General features: G+C 45.3%; 1 protein-coding gene across 1 annotated transcript in view; it reads left to right on the forward strand.

Moving 5' to 3' along the window:
• Nucleotides 1-17,891, forward strand: part of LOC144818529 (permeability factor 2-like) — a 58,412-nt gene that overhangs the window by 40,024 nt on the left and 497 nt on the right. The window contains exon 3 of the mRNA XM_078676040.1: nucleotides 10,359-10,442. Coding sequence (XP_078532166.1) covers nucleotides 10,359-10,442 — 84 coding nt within the window. The remainder of the gene's footprint in view (nucleotides 1-10,358; nucleotides 10,443-17,891) is intronic.

The raw sequence follows: 17,891 nt of genomic DNA on the forward strand, positions 1-17,891 counted from the left end.
ATTGCAAAAGAAATTACGTTGTTGCATTTTTTTAAAGTCAGCAAATATACATATCAACTGTTTTAGGTGCTTAACTGCCAGGACATATCTCACGTAGATTGTCAGTTAGCATATATGATGTATTGTAAAGAAAGGAACTAGGAGATAGGCAGACACACCTAGGCAGGAAGAGATGGCGGAAGCTGGATAAAAAGTGGGGTTCTCTGCACTACAGAGAAGCATAGCCGGTAATATGCTCTCACCATGAGTAAGTAAAGGAACTCACAGAGCAGATGGAATTTATCTAGTGTTCTATGATCATTAGCCAACATATGGTTGGTACGCACAAAGATCCTGACTGTTCTACCCATTGTCTTATGTTTAAGGGCTAAATGATTTCTCCGTGTTACCAGACACGTTGGCCCAGGCTTCAGCACTGGTGTCCCCCTGTGCGACAGTCTTTTTTGGCGTCCCCCCACAATGACCTTCTCTACCGATTCCCTCACTACCACCTCCAACAGTGTCCCCTATAGCTCCACAGCCCCTCTCTCACAGGCATTTCATTTGTTTTATAGCGCTACTCATACCCGTATAGGTTGTCAGAGCACTTTACATCACACACACATTATACAGAGACAAATGAATCATACGGGTGTAAATCAGTCTATCCAAAATGTCACACAGGACAATGAGGAATACAAGGTGTAGGAATCTTGGGGCATATTATCAAGGGGGTTTATCTCCGCTTTTTTGGCTTTAAAAGCCAAGAAAGCGGAGATAAAATTATCTCCCTATTACCTAGCTGTCGCTAACACCAGTTAGCGACAGCTAGTAGGAGATAGCGACCATCTTGGGCCCCACTTTGCATGTCAGTGAAATTTATCACTAATGACATGCAAAGTGGGCGTGCCAAGATGTTAGCGACTGGAAACAGTCGCTAACATCGCTATCTCCTATTACCAACTTTTGGAGATATTCGCGCTAAGCGTGAATATCTCCAAAAACTAACACCTGCCCTGAGCAGTTCTTAGCCATGTTATCCAATGGGAGGTGGTTAACATGGTTAAGAGCATTAGCTCGGTAATGCATGAATATCGCGGACTTTTCAGCGATATTCATGCATTGCGGCCGTTTTTTATCGCATCTGCGATAAACCTTGATAATAGCAAGGTTTATCTGTGATAATTTCTGACGATGCTTAGCGTTAAAAAATTCGTTGCTAAGCATCGTTAGCGATAAATATCGCTTAACGTTGGTAATATGCCCCCTTGTCATCCACATTAGTAGGAACTATGGGGCATATTATCACGGGGGTTTATCTCCGCAAAAAAGCGGAGATAAAATGATCTCCCTATTACCTAGCTGTCGCTAACACCAGTTAGCGACCGCTAGTAGGAGATAGCGACCATCTTGGGCCCCACTTTGCATGTCAGTGATATTTATCACTAATGACATGCAAAGTGGGCGTGCCAAGATGTTAGCAACTGGAAACAGTCGCTAACATCGCTATCTCCTATTATCAACTTTTGAAGATATTCGCGCTAAGCGCGAATATCTCCAAAAACTAGCACCTGCCCTGAGCAGTTCTTAGCCATGTTATCCAATGGGAGGTGGATAACATGGCTAAGAGCATTAGCTTGGTAATGCATGAATATCGCTGACTTTTCAGCGATATTCATGCATTGCGGCCGTTTTTTATCGCATTTGCGATAAACCTTGATAATAGCAAGGTTTATCTGCGATAATTTCTGACGATGCTTAGCGGTAAAAAATTCGTTGCTAAGCATCGTTAGCGATAAATATCGCTTAACGTTGGTAATATGCCCCTATATTTTAAGAGTGTTTTTTCTGGAGAAGCACAAAGTCAGGATTTAAAATGTACCGCAGTGTTTGGGGATGGCTTTACTAATAAAAATGTATTTCTACCCAAACTAACCCGTTTTAGAAACTTTAGGATAATGACAGATTTGGGAAAAAAAACAAAGAGTACTAACCTATACCATAAAGTTTGCATACAGCTTTTTGATGACAGTTCATAGGTCTCTTTATTGATATATAACAATTGTAACTTATGAACCGCAAATAACCAAAGGATCTATATGAAAAATGCAGTAAAATACTGGGCTAGCATACAATACTAGACAAAATTCCAGGAACATAACTCACCAGAGTTATCTTGACATTTTCATTGTTGCCTGAAAACCTCTGGACACAGAAGGATTTCTGTGGCAGGTGCCTTTAAACCAGTAAGATATTTCTAAATACAGCATCCTCTCACCCCAGCTCAGCTCCAGGTGCAGCTGTACAGTCACTAGGACCAAATAACCAACTCTTTGTGCCAGGTTTTCATTGCTGTTGCAATGCAAACCAGTGCAAAGTGTTTTGGTGGTATGTGCTTTTCAATGCAAACCAGGAGTTGCATTGGAAAGTTGGCAAAAGTAAACCTTTGCGCTACTTTGTGCCAAGGGGGTGTTCCATGGGCTTTCCCATGCAGCCGTCAATGGGTTTTGCTGCAAATCGCTGTTTACTAACTCCTGTAGAGCGGGATTTGTACAAAAAGCTTATATCTCTTCGAGACAGGCGTATCAGAGGATAAATATTTCCATTTCTCCTTAATTTTTGCATTTAGCTTGTATGCTGCACTTTACAGCACACAAACAAAGAGGGAAAGACAATAAAGCATAATTTTTGTACTGGAAGAGTACCTCTCCAGTACAAAACCTGTGCCTGATAAAACACACACACCCTTGCACTATGGAGCAAGGGTATGTGTGTTGGTGCATGGCAGCTTAAAGGGCACATTATCACGGGTGAGATAAAGAAAACACCATATCTCAGTGGATATGGTGCTGTTTTTCACTCGCCTTTTCACGCAGCACACCACAACAACTTTGGAAGCTGTGTGGTGTCACATTTTAGTAAATGTATCCCATTTGTGCCAGTTTCTGAATTTTGCTTAACAATTCAATGGAGTTGTAGTTTTTATTTATTCAGATTAACCAGATGGACTAACACACATAAAACAATATATTTTTTTTGGTGAAAACTTTTTATTGATTTTAAAACAAGAAAACAAAAGAACAATACAAAACAAGGCAGTACATTAAAACGTGTCATCACGTGGCCCGTGGGGGGGGTACATAGAAGAATCAAGCAGTAGTGCAGTCAATAATTGGGGGGGGGAGTGGGGGGGAAAGGAGACCAAAATATATACAAAACAACTATATTCCTGCGGAGGAAACGTCAGGTTGGGAGGAAGACAAATCAGCATCAAATTCCGACATTGGGGGAGTACATATATCTCCACGGTATGCGTTCCATTGGGTCCACACTTTTCCCCACTTGCCTGGTTTGCCACGGGAAACATACACGGTTTTTTCTCGAAACATGCACCAATCCATGTTTTGTGTCCACCCCTGAAGTGTCGGAGGCTTCTGAGCGCCCCACAATTGGGCAATATCACGCTTGGCAACCATGTTGCCCAAGGTCGCCCAGCGGAGCTGCGCTTGATTGTAGTCATTCGGCTCCCAGACATTCAACAAGCATCTTCGCGCTTCAGGCATTAATCGCACTCCCGTGACCTCACTCAATACTTCATGCACGCGGTTCCAATAACGTATCACAGCAGGGCATTCCCAGATAATATGAAGGAACGTAGCCACCATACCGCATCCGCGCCTGCACAATCCATCCATCGAAAACCCCATTCGAACCAGACGCGGGCCAGTCACATACACCATATGCAAAATTTTTAGTTGGACGAAACGAAGACGTGCCGGGATAGCCACTTCCTTCGGGGAAGAAATCGCAGACTGCCAATCCTCATCATCGAGTTCTAGACCATCTCTGGTCCACAACCCTCGAAGACTATCTAGTAGATCAGTTCTGGTATTGATCAACTTTTTATAAATTAGCGAGATCGTGCTATCAGGAACGTGACCATCCAGAATCCGATCCTCGAGCGGGGATGCCTCCGGCACGTCCGAGCCTAATGGGAAAACAGACAAAAGACCGCATGCCGGACTTGCGCATATCTGAAGAATTCCTTATCATTCAGCCCATACTCAACTTTCAATTCCTCAAACGTCTTGACCCTGCCCTTGATCCATACGTCATCTACCCTACTGATCCCGATCATGTCCCTCCGATCAAATCCCTTCGATTGCCAAAGGGAGCCCAGTTTATCCGAAGCATATAGTGGGGTAGCCCGGGTCGGCCTGTCGGCCCATCCCGTGGCCGCCGTAGCTCTACGCCACACCTGCACTGCTGTTGTGGTGGGGCCCGCAAGAGTTCCGCCAGCTGATTTCGCATATAGAGCCCTATTGTAGTCCCCACCGGGTAGCAACCATCTGTCCATCGCAAAAGCCGGGTTTAGTGGGGGAGTGTAGGTGCCATGGTTGATGGCCCCCAATTGAGAGGCCCAGTAATAGCGACAAATGTCCGGGAGAGCGATGCCGCCATCGTACCAAGGGAGTGTAAGCTTCGAGAGGGCGATGCGAGGACGGCCCCCCCATAACAATTGCCGCTGTAGACTCTCAATCTCACGAAAATAATCTGCTGGTACTACATCAAGCGTGTTTTGAAGCGCATAAAGGAATCGGGGGAGCGACATCATCTTAAACAACGCAGCTCGTCCCAAGGGAGAAAGGGGGAGTCTGCTCCAAGTCCCGACATCCGCCCGAAGGCGTCTGAGAGGGGGCAGCAGATTGCGCTCATACCGAAGTGTGGGGTCCAAGGTAACAAAGATTCCCAGATATTTGAAACCATCTAGTACCACCGGAATAGGACAATCACCGGAGAGAACATAAACGCAAGATTTAGACCAATTTATAACTAAGCCGGAATTCTTACGGAAAGAAGTCAAAACGTCGAAAAGGACGATTAACGACTTTCGGGGCGATGTGAGGTACAAAAGGATATCATCTGCATACAGAGATACACGGTCTTCAAATTCCGGAGACCATCGAATGCCCTTCATAGATGGCTCCCATCGCAGCAAAGCCGCCAGTGGCTCTAAAGCTAGGGCAAACAAGAGTGGGGACAGAGGACAGCCCTGGCGCGTACCTCTACCGAGAGCAAAGGAGGCCGAGACACGTCCATTCACCACTACCCGGGCTAAGGGATCAGCATAAAGCAATCGAACCCAACGGATAAAGGTGGGCCCAAACCCGAATTTGGAAAGGACCGCCCAAAGATAGGGCCATTCAATTGTGTCAAACGCCATGGTGGCGTCCAAAGACGCCAAGATGGCCGACTCTCTCAATGTCCCCGCTCGCGCGAGGACTCCATGCAAGCGCCGAAGATTAAGTGCCGTATTGCGATGGGGTATAAATCCGGACTGGTCTGGATGAACCAGATCGCCTATAACAGTCACCAGACGATTAGCAAGAACTTTGGCCAGGATCTTGGGTTCAGCATTTATTAGGGAAATAGGCCTGTATGATTCGCAGCGGTCTCGTGGCTTACCCTCTTTATGAATAACCACTATGGAAGCCAATCTCTGGTCAGGAGGAAGAAACCCTTCCGCCAGTGATTCCAAAAACATAGATCGCATATATGGTGCCAGCACATCCGGACGGAGCTTGTAGAGTTCTATAGGGAGTCCATTAGGGCCAGAGGCCTTCCCGGAGCGGATCGAACGGATAGCGGTCGCAACCTCATCCGCCGTGGGCGGAACTTCCAGCAGGTCCCTCTCTGAGTCAGACAAGCATGGTAGCGAGATATCGCGTAAAAGCATGTGGGAGTCCTGCTCCGGTCTATCGGACACAGGGGAGTACACTACCCGAAAATAATCGGCGAACCTCTCAACAATCCCAGCAGGGTCCGTGATACTATCACCATTCGCGTCAACTATAACAGGAACCACTCGACTCGCGCATTCTCTCCTATCCAACCAAGCAAGCAACTTCCCAGCCTTATCTCCCACATCATACAGACGTCCCTCGCTGCATCAGTCATCAGTCACCAGAGCTCTGTACTCGTGTTGTTTTAGGTCCAACAGATGAAGCCTCTCAGGGGAGACCCCAGCATCAAACTCTCCCTCAAGAACGGCAATTTCAGTCTCAAGACGAACTACCTCCTCTCGTCTACACCTCTTAACATTGCCAATCGACGAGAGGGCCTGCCCCCGAATTACAGTTTTGTACGCCTCCCACAAGGAGACAGAAGAGGATACTGACCCCACATTTTCGGCAAAGTATTGATCAATTGTTTTAAGTAGTTCCGCTCTAATCTTAGGATCACGGAGGTACCATGGGTTGATCGGGGCCACTCGACCCTCCGATTCCCCCATGTGCGTTCACAACCAACCACAGTGGGGAATGATCCGAAATACCCCTGGCAAGATGTTTCACCTCCCCTATACGGGAAGTCTGGGAGGAGGGCATCAAAACATAATCCAATCTCGAAAGGCTGCCGTGGGCCCCAGAGTGAAAGGTATACTGTTGTTGCCCAGGATGATGTAAGCGCCAACAATCGGTCAGCCCCAGCACCTCCATGAAGTCCCCAAGCCAGGATTGGAACTTAGCGAGAACTCGGGGAGGGTAACGATCGCACATCCCAGAAACTACTGAATTAAAGTCTCCCCCGACTACAAGCAAACCCTCGGGGACTCCCAGAATCACTCTTCCCAGATCTGCATAGGTCGTAGTTTGAAGACCTGGGGGTATGTAAACAGAAAATAATGTAACCACCCTACCCTCCCAACGCCCCACAATGGCGGCGTACCGCCCTCTATCATCAAGTATAATGTCGTCAACAGCGAGGGGGAGGGAGGTCCGGACTAGAATGCCCACCCCTCTGGAGCCAGAAGTGAAACCTGAGTGTGCAATGAGACGGTAGCCACGCCTATTCATGGCGTGGCACGTATTACCCAGCAAGTGCGTCTCCTGAAGCAAAACCACATCAGGGGACAAGCGTCTCAGTAACTGCAAGACCACTCCCCATTTAATTCTGTCTCCCAGACCATTTACGTTCCAACACAGTATCCGTAGTCCCCTACCCCCCATCCCAGAGTCCACCCCAAGTCCCCCCCACACCAGCCGCGACACCACAACACAGAAGATCATCAGCATTATGCCTTGAAAAAAACAAAGAAACACATCCCTGAACTTCTCAACCCCCCCAGAACAACACCATACCCCCCACCCCGCACCCCTGCGTTAGACTCAAAAGCCACCCCAACTCGCAGCGTGCCTGTCGCCCTAACATACAACTAATCTATGAAAAGAACCCCAGAGGAGGAAGTCTCACCCGCCCCTCACCCACACCCCAGTAAGACAATGGAGTAGCAATCATTATTAGTATAGCATCGAACCACTGCCGAAAGTCAAAACGTCGGTCCGAGAGCCGATGTCGCTCCCTATTCCTGCTCCGTCGGGCCGCCCTACGCTCCACCGGAAGATCCCGATTGTTCAAATCGCCCTCCTCCCGTAGGCAGCAGGTCCAACCAGTCATTAGCCGCTTCAGGATGGTCAAAGAAAAATGTTCTATCGTTGTGGACGATACGCAATCGAGCCGGGAAAAGCATGGCATATTTCATGTCCCTGTCTCTCAGTCTCTTCTTCACTCCTTGAAATCCCAGCCGCTGCTTCTGGACTTGTTGGGTGAAGTCCGGGTAAAAGCTGACCGCACCGTTCTCATATTCCGTGGGGCCTGATGTGCGGGAAGCCTGCAGTATCACATCTCTGTCACGAAAGTTGAAAATCCGCGCAATGATGGGGCGTGGAGAGGCTCCCAGCTTGGGCGGGCCACCCGGGACACGGTGGGCCCGTTCAACTGCAAAAAACTTGCTCAGGCCCTTGGGCGCTAAATGATTTAGGACAAGGTCCTCCACCAGTAGGTCCACAGCTGACGATTCCGTCTTCTCCGGGACACCGACCAGTCGGACGTTGTTCCGTCGTGCTCGGCCCTCAAAATCGTCCAAGCGACGGGAGAGATAGTCACGGGCGGATCTCAGATTACCGACCTCCGTCTGTAGGTCAGAGACGTCGGTGATAAGACTAGTTGTCTTCAGGTCGAGAGACTTGACCTTTTCGTTGGTTTTTGCAAGATCCGCCCTAATCAGAGTGACATCTATAGCAACAGTGTCCAGCTTGTGGGTTAGGGCCTCATACTGTTGTCCAATCGCGGCCTTCATCCCAGCAATGGCGCACATGACGTCTTTCAACGACGGGTCATCACCCAGCAGGGATTCGTCCTCAATGCCAGCCGGGGGTTTAGCCATTCCGCTCGGAGAGCTCTTAGTGAGGGTATATCGGTCCATGACGTTGGATTGGATAGAACCTCCTCGAGCTGCCGGTCTGGTCTTGCGCCTCTCTGCTTCAGGTTTGGTGGCCATCTTAGGTCGTGTGCCCCGGAGGGTAGTCTGAGACCTAGTGAAAATGGCTACACTCGATGTGCCCGCAGAAGCTCAGAGAATAAAGTGAGGACCAGTCACTAGGCAAAAAGCAATGAAAGTCCGGATCTCCGAGCGATGTTGCAAATAGTTGAGTGAAGCAAGCAACCAGGGCGACCAAGGCAAGGTCAATGACGTAGGATCGTCAGAATCGAAACTGAAAGTAGAAGACCGGGCAATGGAGGTTAGCGCAGTCCGTTGTTATTCAATTACTACCCGGCTGGCAGAGTAGGCAAGCCCGGGGCAGTGCCATGGAGCAGGCCGCAGATATTCAAAAATCCATATCTTCGGTTCCCGGAAACCAAATCGAAATTCGCAAACGGATAAGTGATCAGCAGGTTCTCGACCACAAAAGCCCGTCGTCCAAATCAGGATTAGTTGCAGGATAGTCGATGGAGGTGGCGAAGGTCCGGGAGCTCTGAGCTCACGCGACCATCTTGGGTGCGCGCTAAGCTCCTCCTCCCATAAAACAATATTTAAAAATAAATCCCCAAAATTTCAAAGTTAGGATAGAGTGATATTGTTTCAACTAATGTGCAATATGCAGTGCTTAATTTACCACAAGTTTTCAGAAAAGATTTTGGAATTTACAGTGAGTAAGTAAGTAAGTAATCTTTATTGTACAGCTAATTAAAACTCACAATTTAAAACTCACGATTTAAAAGGAATAAAAAACTTTCAACCTTTCAAATACATAGGTCAGCGTTATCTCGCTGTGTATGTTAGTGACTGAAGTTCATATTTTCAGTTTAGTTTATCGGGGTTATTCTGTGTGCCAAAATGTCCCAATGGGTTACTCAATTAGGTGTGCTAGCTATCTGCTAGTCTGTCTCCGCGTTTTGCTGATGCTTTGGTCTTCCAGCCACTGTATCAAAGTATTTTTAGAGACGGCAGTTTAACTGGGTCTCCTGCGGGTTAAAACACAGTTTGACTGCCTTCCTGCAAGTCCTGATGCCCTTCTTGTTCCATTTGGCTCGTAGTAAAGCTCGCCTTTTGTCCGTTAAGCCTGGCCAAATGCAAATTATGTGTGTTAGGTCCTCGGGTCCTATTCTACAGAGACAACACGTTTGCTCTTCTTGTCTCTTTTTCCAAGGTGCCAGGTAAGGGAGAATTGGTAAGATGCCAAACCGCAGCCTTAAACATTTTTCTTTTATCTTCTGTTTAATTCCCCTTTTCAAGTAAGCTTGTGGCTTAAGTGCTTTGTAGTCATTCAACACTGTCCAGCCGTGCGCCCTCTTTGCCAGAGTTTCCTTGTCTTCTGTTAAGGATATCATTTTCGTTACTTTGGTTACAATCTTTTTAAAGCTCTTATGATCTACTGGTGATTCCCAAAGATCGGATAGTTCAAGTCTCTCTAGTGATTCCAACAGGTACTCTCTGGCTGATGATTGCTCTCGTTGTAACAGCTCAATCCAAAGGTGGGCATTTAGAGTTCCTTGCTCTGCGTCTCGGATCTTGTGCCAGAATTTTATGTAGATGTCCCTTCTTTCCACTGTCTGCTTCTGAAGGCCAAATTCGAGGCGTATTTGGGCAGGGGACACATAGTTGGGTAGCTGGAAAATTGCACTATTTGTTCTGTGAATTTACAGTGAGGAAATCAAGTGCGGTTCCAAAAAACATGAGTCATCCTCCCTGTTATTCAAAGAAAAGAGTAACATAGGATGTGCCAGCATGACTAAAATACCAAACCCATGCATCATTCTACAGTTGTAATTATTTTAGCCTGATTTTACTCATATATTCAATGTTGTACTTTAAATATAAAAAAATAAAGACAGTTTCGGTGTTTGCTGTGAGATTTCAAGGGGCACTTAAATCATAGAGAATTGCTCAATAAAATATTGTGCTGTACCCTAAAACTCTGAGAAATCGCCAACGAGGACATGCATGTGTTTGAATTGCACGCTTGCAGAGTAACACTGTGAAACTTGAGAATGATTACAGTAAAGAGCCGTATGCCTCATTCATACTTTTGTATTCACAGACTCGTCCTAAATTCGGGGCAAGAAGTATGTGTTGATACCAACGCCCCCTGGGTGAAAAAGATTCTCGATAGGATCTTGCAAAGGTAGGAAATCCGATGCTTATAAAATATAGTCCCCAACCTTTAATTTCCTATTGAGACAGGAATATTACCAGATAGGCTGAGATAGTTGCGTAAATTGGCTGTGTGTGTAGAATTGTCATTGTTAGATAAACGATTAAGTATTTTTGGAACATATTTGTTTCAAAGCAATAAGTAAATAATAAAATGTTGCCATACTGTTTCAGACAACCCTACGGTAGCTGCATAGGAATGAGCTGTTTTCCATGTTTGGTAATATTTTCGTACATTAAACGTTAATAGGCAGTATGTGAAAGCTCTAGATAAAGTAAAGCCTGTCTGCTGCTTTGTCGACAGTGAGAAAGGACTACTTCTCTGAGCATTAGCTATTATAGAAGTGCGGGGATGTCGATGTGTCAAACCATATGAAGAATATGTGACATTAGTTTGCATGCGATACATCGCATGCCATTACAACATGGTTGTTACAACGACCGCGTTGTTACATCGCATACAATTACATCGCAAGTCATTACGACTTGCTGTAGGGGGTGCACTGGATTTAGGAATAATATAATTTACTATTCCTACTCCAGTTTATGCAACAGCAGGGAAGGTGTTGGAATGTAAATCCAACACCTTCTGCCCCCTACAGCAAGTTGTTGTAACAACCGCGTTGTTACATCGCATAAAATTACATCGCAAGTTGTTACAACTTGCTGTAGGGGGTGCACTGGAGTTAGGAATAGTATAATTTACTATTCCTACTCCAGTTTGTCCAACAGCAGGGAAGATGTTGGATTGTAAATCCAACACCTTCTGCCCCCCACAGCAAGTCGTTGTAACGACTTGCGATGTAATCGTATATGATGTAACAACGCTTCTGTTGACATTCAATCATACATGTATTTAAAGCAGAACAAACAATAAATATTCCTAAGTCAGTCCATAAAAGAGGTTTGAGCTCCTAAGGATTGAAGTGAGAACAGACCCTATGGAGAAACATATTCATGAAATCAATGCTTTAAAAGTGTGCGTAGATAGTCATTTATTCATATATAGCGCTTTTCTATCCATTTACTATTTGTTAGTATTAATAGCATGCTCTGTGAATAAATGCTGAGTAATAATACATGTGGGGAGGAAAGGAAAAGTGGAACATGACAATCCATTCCTTGTGTCATGAATCCTAGACTTTTGTATATTGCTGGTTATGACATGTATTGTTGAGGAGATTAAAAGGTGCAATGTTCACCCAAAGAAAGCATCTTATTGCTGAGGCTAAACCCCTGGTGCTACAGGACACTGGAGGAGAGAAGTCACCTCTCGACTGCACCAACAAGATGCATGTACAGGAGTTTCCGTAAATGAAGGTACGCGGTAAAGGTACTGAGGAGTAATTTTACTATATACTGGTGTATGTGGGTTTTAGATGAAGTCCTCACAATACTCTCAATATTCTACTGTGAGACTTTTTGACTATCAGGATAATCAAACCATCATACACCGCTTTCAGGAAGCTCTTAGAAGCAGCGAGCAGGTGGTGTTGAATTAAGTAGGGTGTTTTCACATTGCTCAGTATTGTCTCTATGACAACAACCACGCTATTCATCCACTTGTCCGATACTCCTTCCAGCAATGAGAAACATTCTTCGCGGAATCATTTTATTCTGCCGTATTAGCAATCGACAGAGGTAGTGCTTAATTTCTAAAAGAACAAGCATTTGCAATGCAATAGGTCTCGCATTTACTTGAGTTTGAGCTATTGGCATTGAAAATGACAATGCCTTTTATTTATGATTTGGTTTTTAAAAAATAAATAGAAAGGCATTTTGTCATTTGCAATGCCAAAAGCTTAAACTTGGTAAAGGGGAGAAGTATTGCATTGCAAATGCTTGTTCAATCCGGTATCAGGCGCTCCTCTCCTGTGACCTGGGAGTAGATTTCAATACAGAGATGGCGATCTTGTCTCCTGTGAGTTGTGTGGAATGTTATTTCAGTGGGGAATGGAAGACTCGTGCCCTGTGAGCTGGGCTGCGCTCTTACAGGGAGGGCTGGAGGACTTGCCTCCTGGGAGCTGACATTTGATCTTAGAGAGGGAGATGGTGAGGTTGTCTCTTGTGAGCTGTGTTGTGTGAGTCAAGAGAGGTATGGGGTCCTGGTAACAGTGTTGTAGCCTTAATACCCAGCCTCTAGCGCTGCGGGACTAGGAACACAGAACCACGTTTGGCAATGCTAGACGTCCCCTTCTATGCTTCCGGAGTCTGTGGCGCTCTCTAACAGAGGAGGGGAAGGGGGAATAGAAGACACAGAGATGAAGGCGACTAAGGGATATGTGTGAAGTGGATATGTGTGAAGCGGTGCCTTTGGAGTCAGGATATAAGTCCACATATCAGCCCACCCCCCTACTAAATATTACACGTCATCGGGGACTCAATACTCCAGTTCTGGACTTTTGCATACGTGTAAGGAACCCCATGCATTCCGAGTGGTATGGTCCGTGTCACCTTAATAGAACTCGTTGGTCTAAAGTCCCACATAACAATGTTTTGTAGAAGGTAAAACTGAACTGGAAAGTTGTGATCTGGTGACCTTAGTCCATGAATCCTTTACCCTTCTCTGTGGGAGTGTTGACCTCTGATTGGGCAGTTCATTACTGCAGAGACACACTGGTCTTGTGCCCTCGGAGAGGTCCAATAGTGACCATTAACGCCCTGTCTCTACAGCAAGAGGCGCTTATTGCCACAGACAAGGCCATGATAAGGCCACCTCTGACACATAAGCTCTTAAAAGACTTTGATCTCCGGATCTTACCTATAGTGCTAATGTCGAGACACGCCCACTAACTTAAGGATCTGCAATGAGTGCCACTTAATGACTCACAAACCAGTTAAAGTATTCCTTGAAGTCAATATTTAATGCTGATGACATTTACTCAAGAAAATCAATAAGTTGGACTTAGTTACTTAATTAATCAGAAAACATTTTGGTTGAAGCGTCCACCACAGAATCAAATTTCTAATTAACAAAGTTTAGGGCCTATACTTAGATTGGATGCACAACCCCGTACGACCTCCAAATAAGGCTGTGAAGCACTTTGACCAACAGCCTATTCAATTTTCTCGCCTTTCAGAGACAGAGATATTTGCCAACCAAAGCTAGAGACAATGGGGAGGCAAACCCTTTGTTGCACAAAGACATGCGCTCTGGGATGCATTCTTTTATTTATGAGGGCACAGCTGAAGTACTTATGTTTCAGAAGACTGCTAACAACTGAAATGTGCTGGCAACCTTCTAACTATCAAAAAGACTCTGAAACACCGCACTGTCTAAAAACATAGAGAAAGACTTTAGCTATGTCCTACTTTACAAACTGTCCACATGTAATGTTACTCTACCCGTGCAAAATGCCCTACCCAACTAATCTCCCACATCTACCTGTGCCACTGGTGTCAATTACAGACCGAATCATATGTATATTTGAAATCATACTCTGTGCGAATGCTAATGCTGGCTGAATAGCAGACCGGACTGCACTAAACCACTGAAAATAATGTCAAGGGACCAAACTGCACCACCTGCTTTTATGCTGTAGCACTGCAAGGCACGTTGATATGGACAAAGGCGTTCTTCTTCACAAAATATGAAACACCAAATAAGAAATAAATAATATTTGATGAGTGTCTATAAGGGGGAATCACGAGGGGCCTTGTTTTTTTTAACTATACACAAACGCACACAAGTACGTCTTCTAATACTGATTAGCTTTTACACCTTTTGATTATATGGTCTCACCCTTACCCCCCAAAGCTTATTCTAGATCACACTTTAACTTTAATCACCTCAGGAGCTCCGCAGCCTCTAAAGAAATAAACCTAAAATTCGGAGTCAGACACTGGGGCTTTATGAGCGGCACCAAGAATGCAACAATGAAAATGCACATCACAGCCAACGTAAACCGGTCATCATGTCTGCTCTAGGTTCTCCTCTGTGGACTATCAGGCAGATTCATGAAGCCAAAATCGGCTCGCAAAGGTCCAGATTCTCAGAATCTGGCCCTTTGCGAGCGCAATTTTTGCATTTGGGATTCATCATCCCAAATGCAAAAATCGCAATTATAGAAATCGCTAAATTGCGAAGAATCGCATTTAAGGAATTTCAATTAGAGATTCCTTAAATGCTATTCATGAACCTTTTTAAAATTGCGAATTCGCAATATGTGGCCGCTATTTACCGCAAAGTGTAACTTTGTGGTAAATAGCGAAAACTTAGAAAAATGCACTTTAGTGCAAGTTGTATGTTACACACACACATGTCCTTTGGACATGTGTGTGCGCAACACCAGTGTATATTTGCATTTCAGGGGTGCTACAGTGTGTCCTTTGGACACCCTGGCACCCTTGAAATCACTTCCTTATTTGCGATTCGCTAATTGCTAATCGCAAATAAGGATTGACTCCCCATTCATTCCTATGGGCCTGGCCCATAGGAATGAATGGGAAAGCCATTCCTTATTTGCGATTAGCAATTAGCGAATCGCAAATAAGGAAGCAGTAGAAATCGCAAAAAATATTGCGATTTCTACATGCATCCCGTTTTGCGAGTCTTTAATAGCGATTCCTTAAAAATCGCTATTAAGGACTCGCAAAACGGGACTTTGATGAATCTGGGGGTTAATCTTTAATATTGATTAAAAGGAGCGTAAGAACACAGGTGCAATATAAGGGTACGCTGTGTATGCAGGCAATAATTTATCAGACAGTCTTTCATAATGTCTCAGAGTCAGATGACTGAATCAAATGAGAAAATGTACATGCAAGGTAACAGTAATTTAGCAGCGGATGTTACTCCGGCGGGCCCGTCTTTGGCATAGCTGTGTGCAATTGACAGGATGCGGCCTAACAGCCAGTGCTGCCGACTCTGGAGCGGGGGAACTAGGGGGCATATTACCAAGGGCCTTATGGCCGCTTTAGCGGGAATTTTTCCCGCTAAAGCGGCGATAATTTTATCGCCCTATTACCTAGCTGTCGCTAACACCAGTTAGCTACAGCTAGTAGGAGATAGCGATCATCTTGGGGCCCACTTTGCATGTCAGCGATATTTATCGCTAATGACATGCAAAGTGGGCGTGCCAAGATGTTAGCGACTGGAAACAGTCGCTAACATCGCTATCTCCTATTACCTAGTTTTGGAAATAATCGCGCTATGCGTGATTATCTCCAAAAGCTTACGCCTGCCCAGAGCAGTTCTTAGCCATGTTATCCAATGGTAGGTGGATAACATGGCTAAGAGCATTAGCTCGGTAATGCATGAATATCTCTGACTTTACAGCGATATTCATTCATTTCGGCCGATTTTTATCGCTTAGGAGATAAACCTTGATAATTGTAAGGTTTCTAAGCGATAAAAATAGGCGAAGCATGGCGATAAAATTATTGCTTCTAACCAAGCTTAGCGATAATTATCGCTTATTCTTGGTAATATGCCCCTAGGTTCGATCCTCGGCGTTGGCTCAACATTCTATGATTCTGCGCAAATCAATTCATCTCCCAAAGCCTACCAAAAATAACTGTGTCCTTGTGTAACTAACGTGAGTGGTGCTCCTGTAACGCAATCCGATACCTTCGGGTCAAGTTCGCGCTATATAAATCTGCAGGCAAAAAAGAAATACTGCTCAGCGATCTCAAACAACCGATTGGAAGGTGAAGAGCTCCGTCTTAATAATGCTGTCATGACGTTTTTAGTTTGCAATCGACTTTCCAATTCCCTGCACACTCACAAATGAACATGCCCGTATTTTTGTGTGCAATTTTCACAACTTCCTTCGTACTGTTTGAAAATGCAGGTAAAAGAACAAGTGGGAGGGGGACAGAAAAAGGGGGCTTTCGACTTGCAATGGAGAGGCAGATAATTCATTCAGGAATGGCGAAGTTATATTAAGTAGACATGTTCACAATTTTTACTGTAAAGGAGAGTTAAAATGCAGGGCTAACGCATTTTCCATATGTTCTAAAATAAATAAAATTAAAAGAGTCTCTCCGTCAACAAGCTCTTGGTATTACTGTGTGGGGGGGCGATCTGCAAATGTCGCCGCTGGAGTTGAGAGGCAGGCAGCGGGGGTATTGATTAGGTGGAGAGAGGGGTGGTTGCAGTGCAAGGTCTCTTAACCCTGAGAAACCCACAGCTGTGTGTGTGCTTGGAGGGTGGGGGGAGACCTCCGGGCCCTATGAGGGAGAACGCCTTCCACAGTGTAGCGAGAGAAAATGCGCTTAGATGCCCAGCGCTGAGTATAAAAGCTATACAAATGAAGTTACAATACAGCACAAAAGCATCAAAGTGAATGCATTCCAGTGAGTGGGTGAAAATAATGTGAATGGGGAGAGAAAAACAACAGAAGTGGAGACAGTTATGAATTACAAATTTGTTGGGGGAGCGGAGGGTTGCGGAACCTAGACAAGTGACAAAAACTTTCTTCCACAGAAGTAAACTTTCAAATATCTTCTAAAAAGAAGCCGTGCTACATTTGCCAGGGCTGTATTTTGAACATGAACCATGGAGAGACCACGACAATGTACCTCATTGTTTATTTGAAATACCGCGACTAGAATCACACAGCACTCTGAGGGTCAATGTATCAGATTACCGCTATCAGGCGCACGCCAATATGTGGGAACAACCGATCAGGGCAAGTGGGAGGGGGACAGAAAAAGGGGGCTTTCGACTTGCAATGGAGAGGCAGATAATTCATTCAGGAATGGCGAAGTTATATAAAGTAGACATGTTCACAATTTTTACTGTAAAGGAGAGTTAAAATGCAGGGCAAACGCATTTTCCATATGTTCTAAAATAAATAAAATTAAAAGAGTCTCTCCGTCAACAAGCTCTTGGCATTGCTGTGGGCGGGGCGGGCGGGGCAGGAGCGCATTGGCAGGGGAGCAGCAGCCTTTGATGTGCGAGCGAGTGGGAGGGAACACCATATGGGGTGTGATTGAGAAGTGAGGCCAAGCGCGCGCTGGGGAAGCGTTGCGCTTGAGTACCTCACGTGCATTGAGGACAATCCTCGCTGGTTTCAAGACTTTGTTTTGCCTACTATACTCTCACAGAACAATGCATGCGCGTTGGTTCAGCGAGACCTAAAAAGGGCTGGACTAGTGCCCCCAGTGTTGTTCAAAAGAATCTGGCTGGCGCCTTTGAAGGTTGGGGTGCCAAATACCAAGGCGGACAGTCTTGATTCCACCTCATGCCTCTTTAAGCCACCTCCAGCCACTCTCCATCCCCTTATCCCACTGTTTCAGGTTCTTTTCAATCTCTGCTTTTTCCTTTTTCACTGTTTTTCCATCTTCCTCTTTATCTTTCATTCCCCCTTTTTTGTTTTTCCCTGTCTCTTGCTCTGGATGAAAGCCTTACGAGGAGAATTTATGATGTTCTCTAAAAATGAGTGGAGATGGGCCTCACCTGCAACCACCGGCTCAA

The sequence above is a fragment of the Lissotriton helveticus genome, chromosome 2_1, assembly GCF_964261635.1.
Source record: "Lissotriton helveticus chromosome 2_1, aLisHel1.1, whole genome shotgun sequence".
NCBI classification, from domain to species: domain Eukaryota; kingdom Metazoa; phylum Chordata; class Amphibia; order Caudata; family Salamandridae; genus Lissotriton; species Lissotriton helveticus.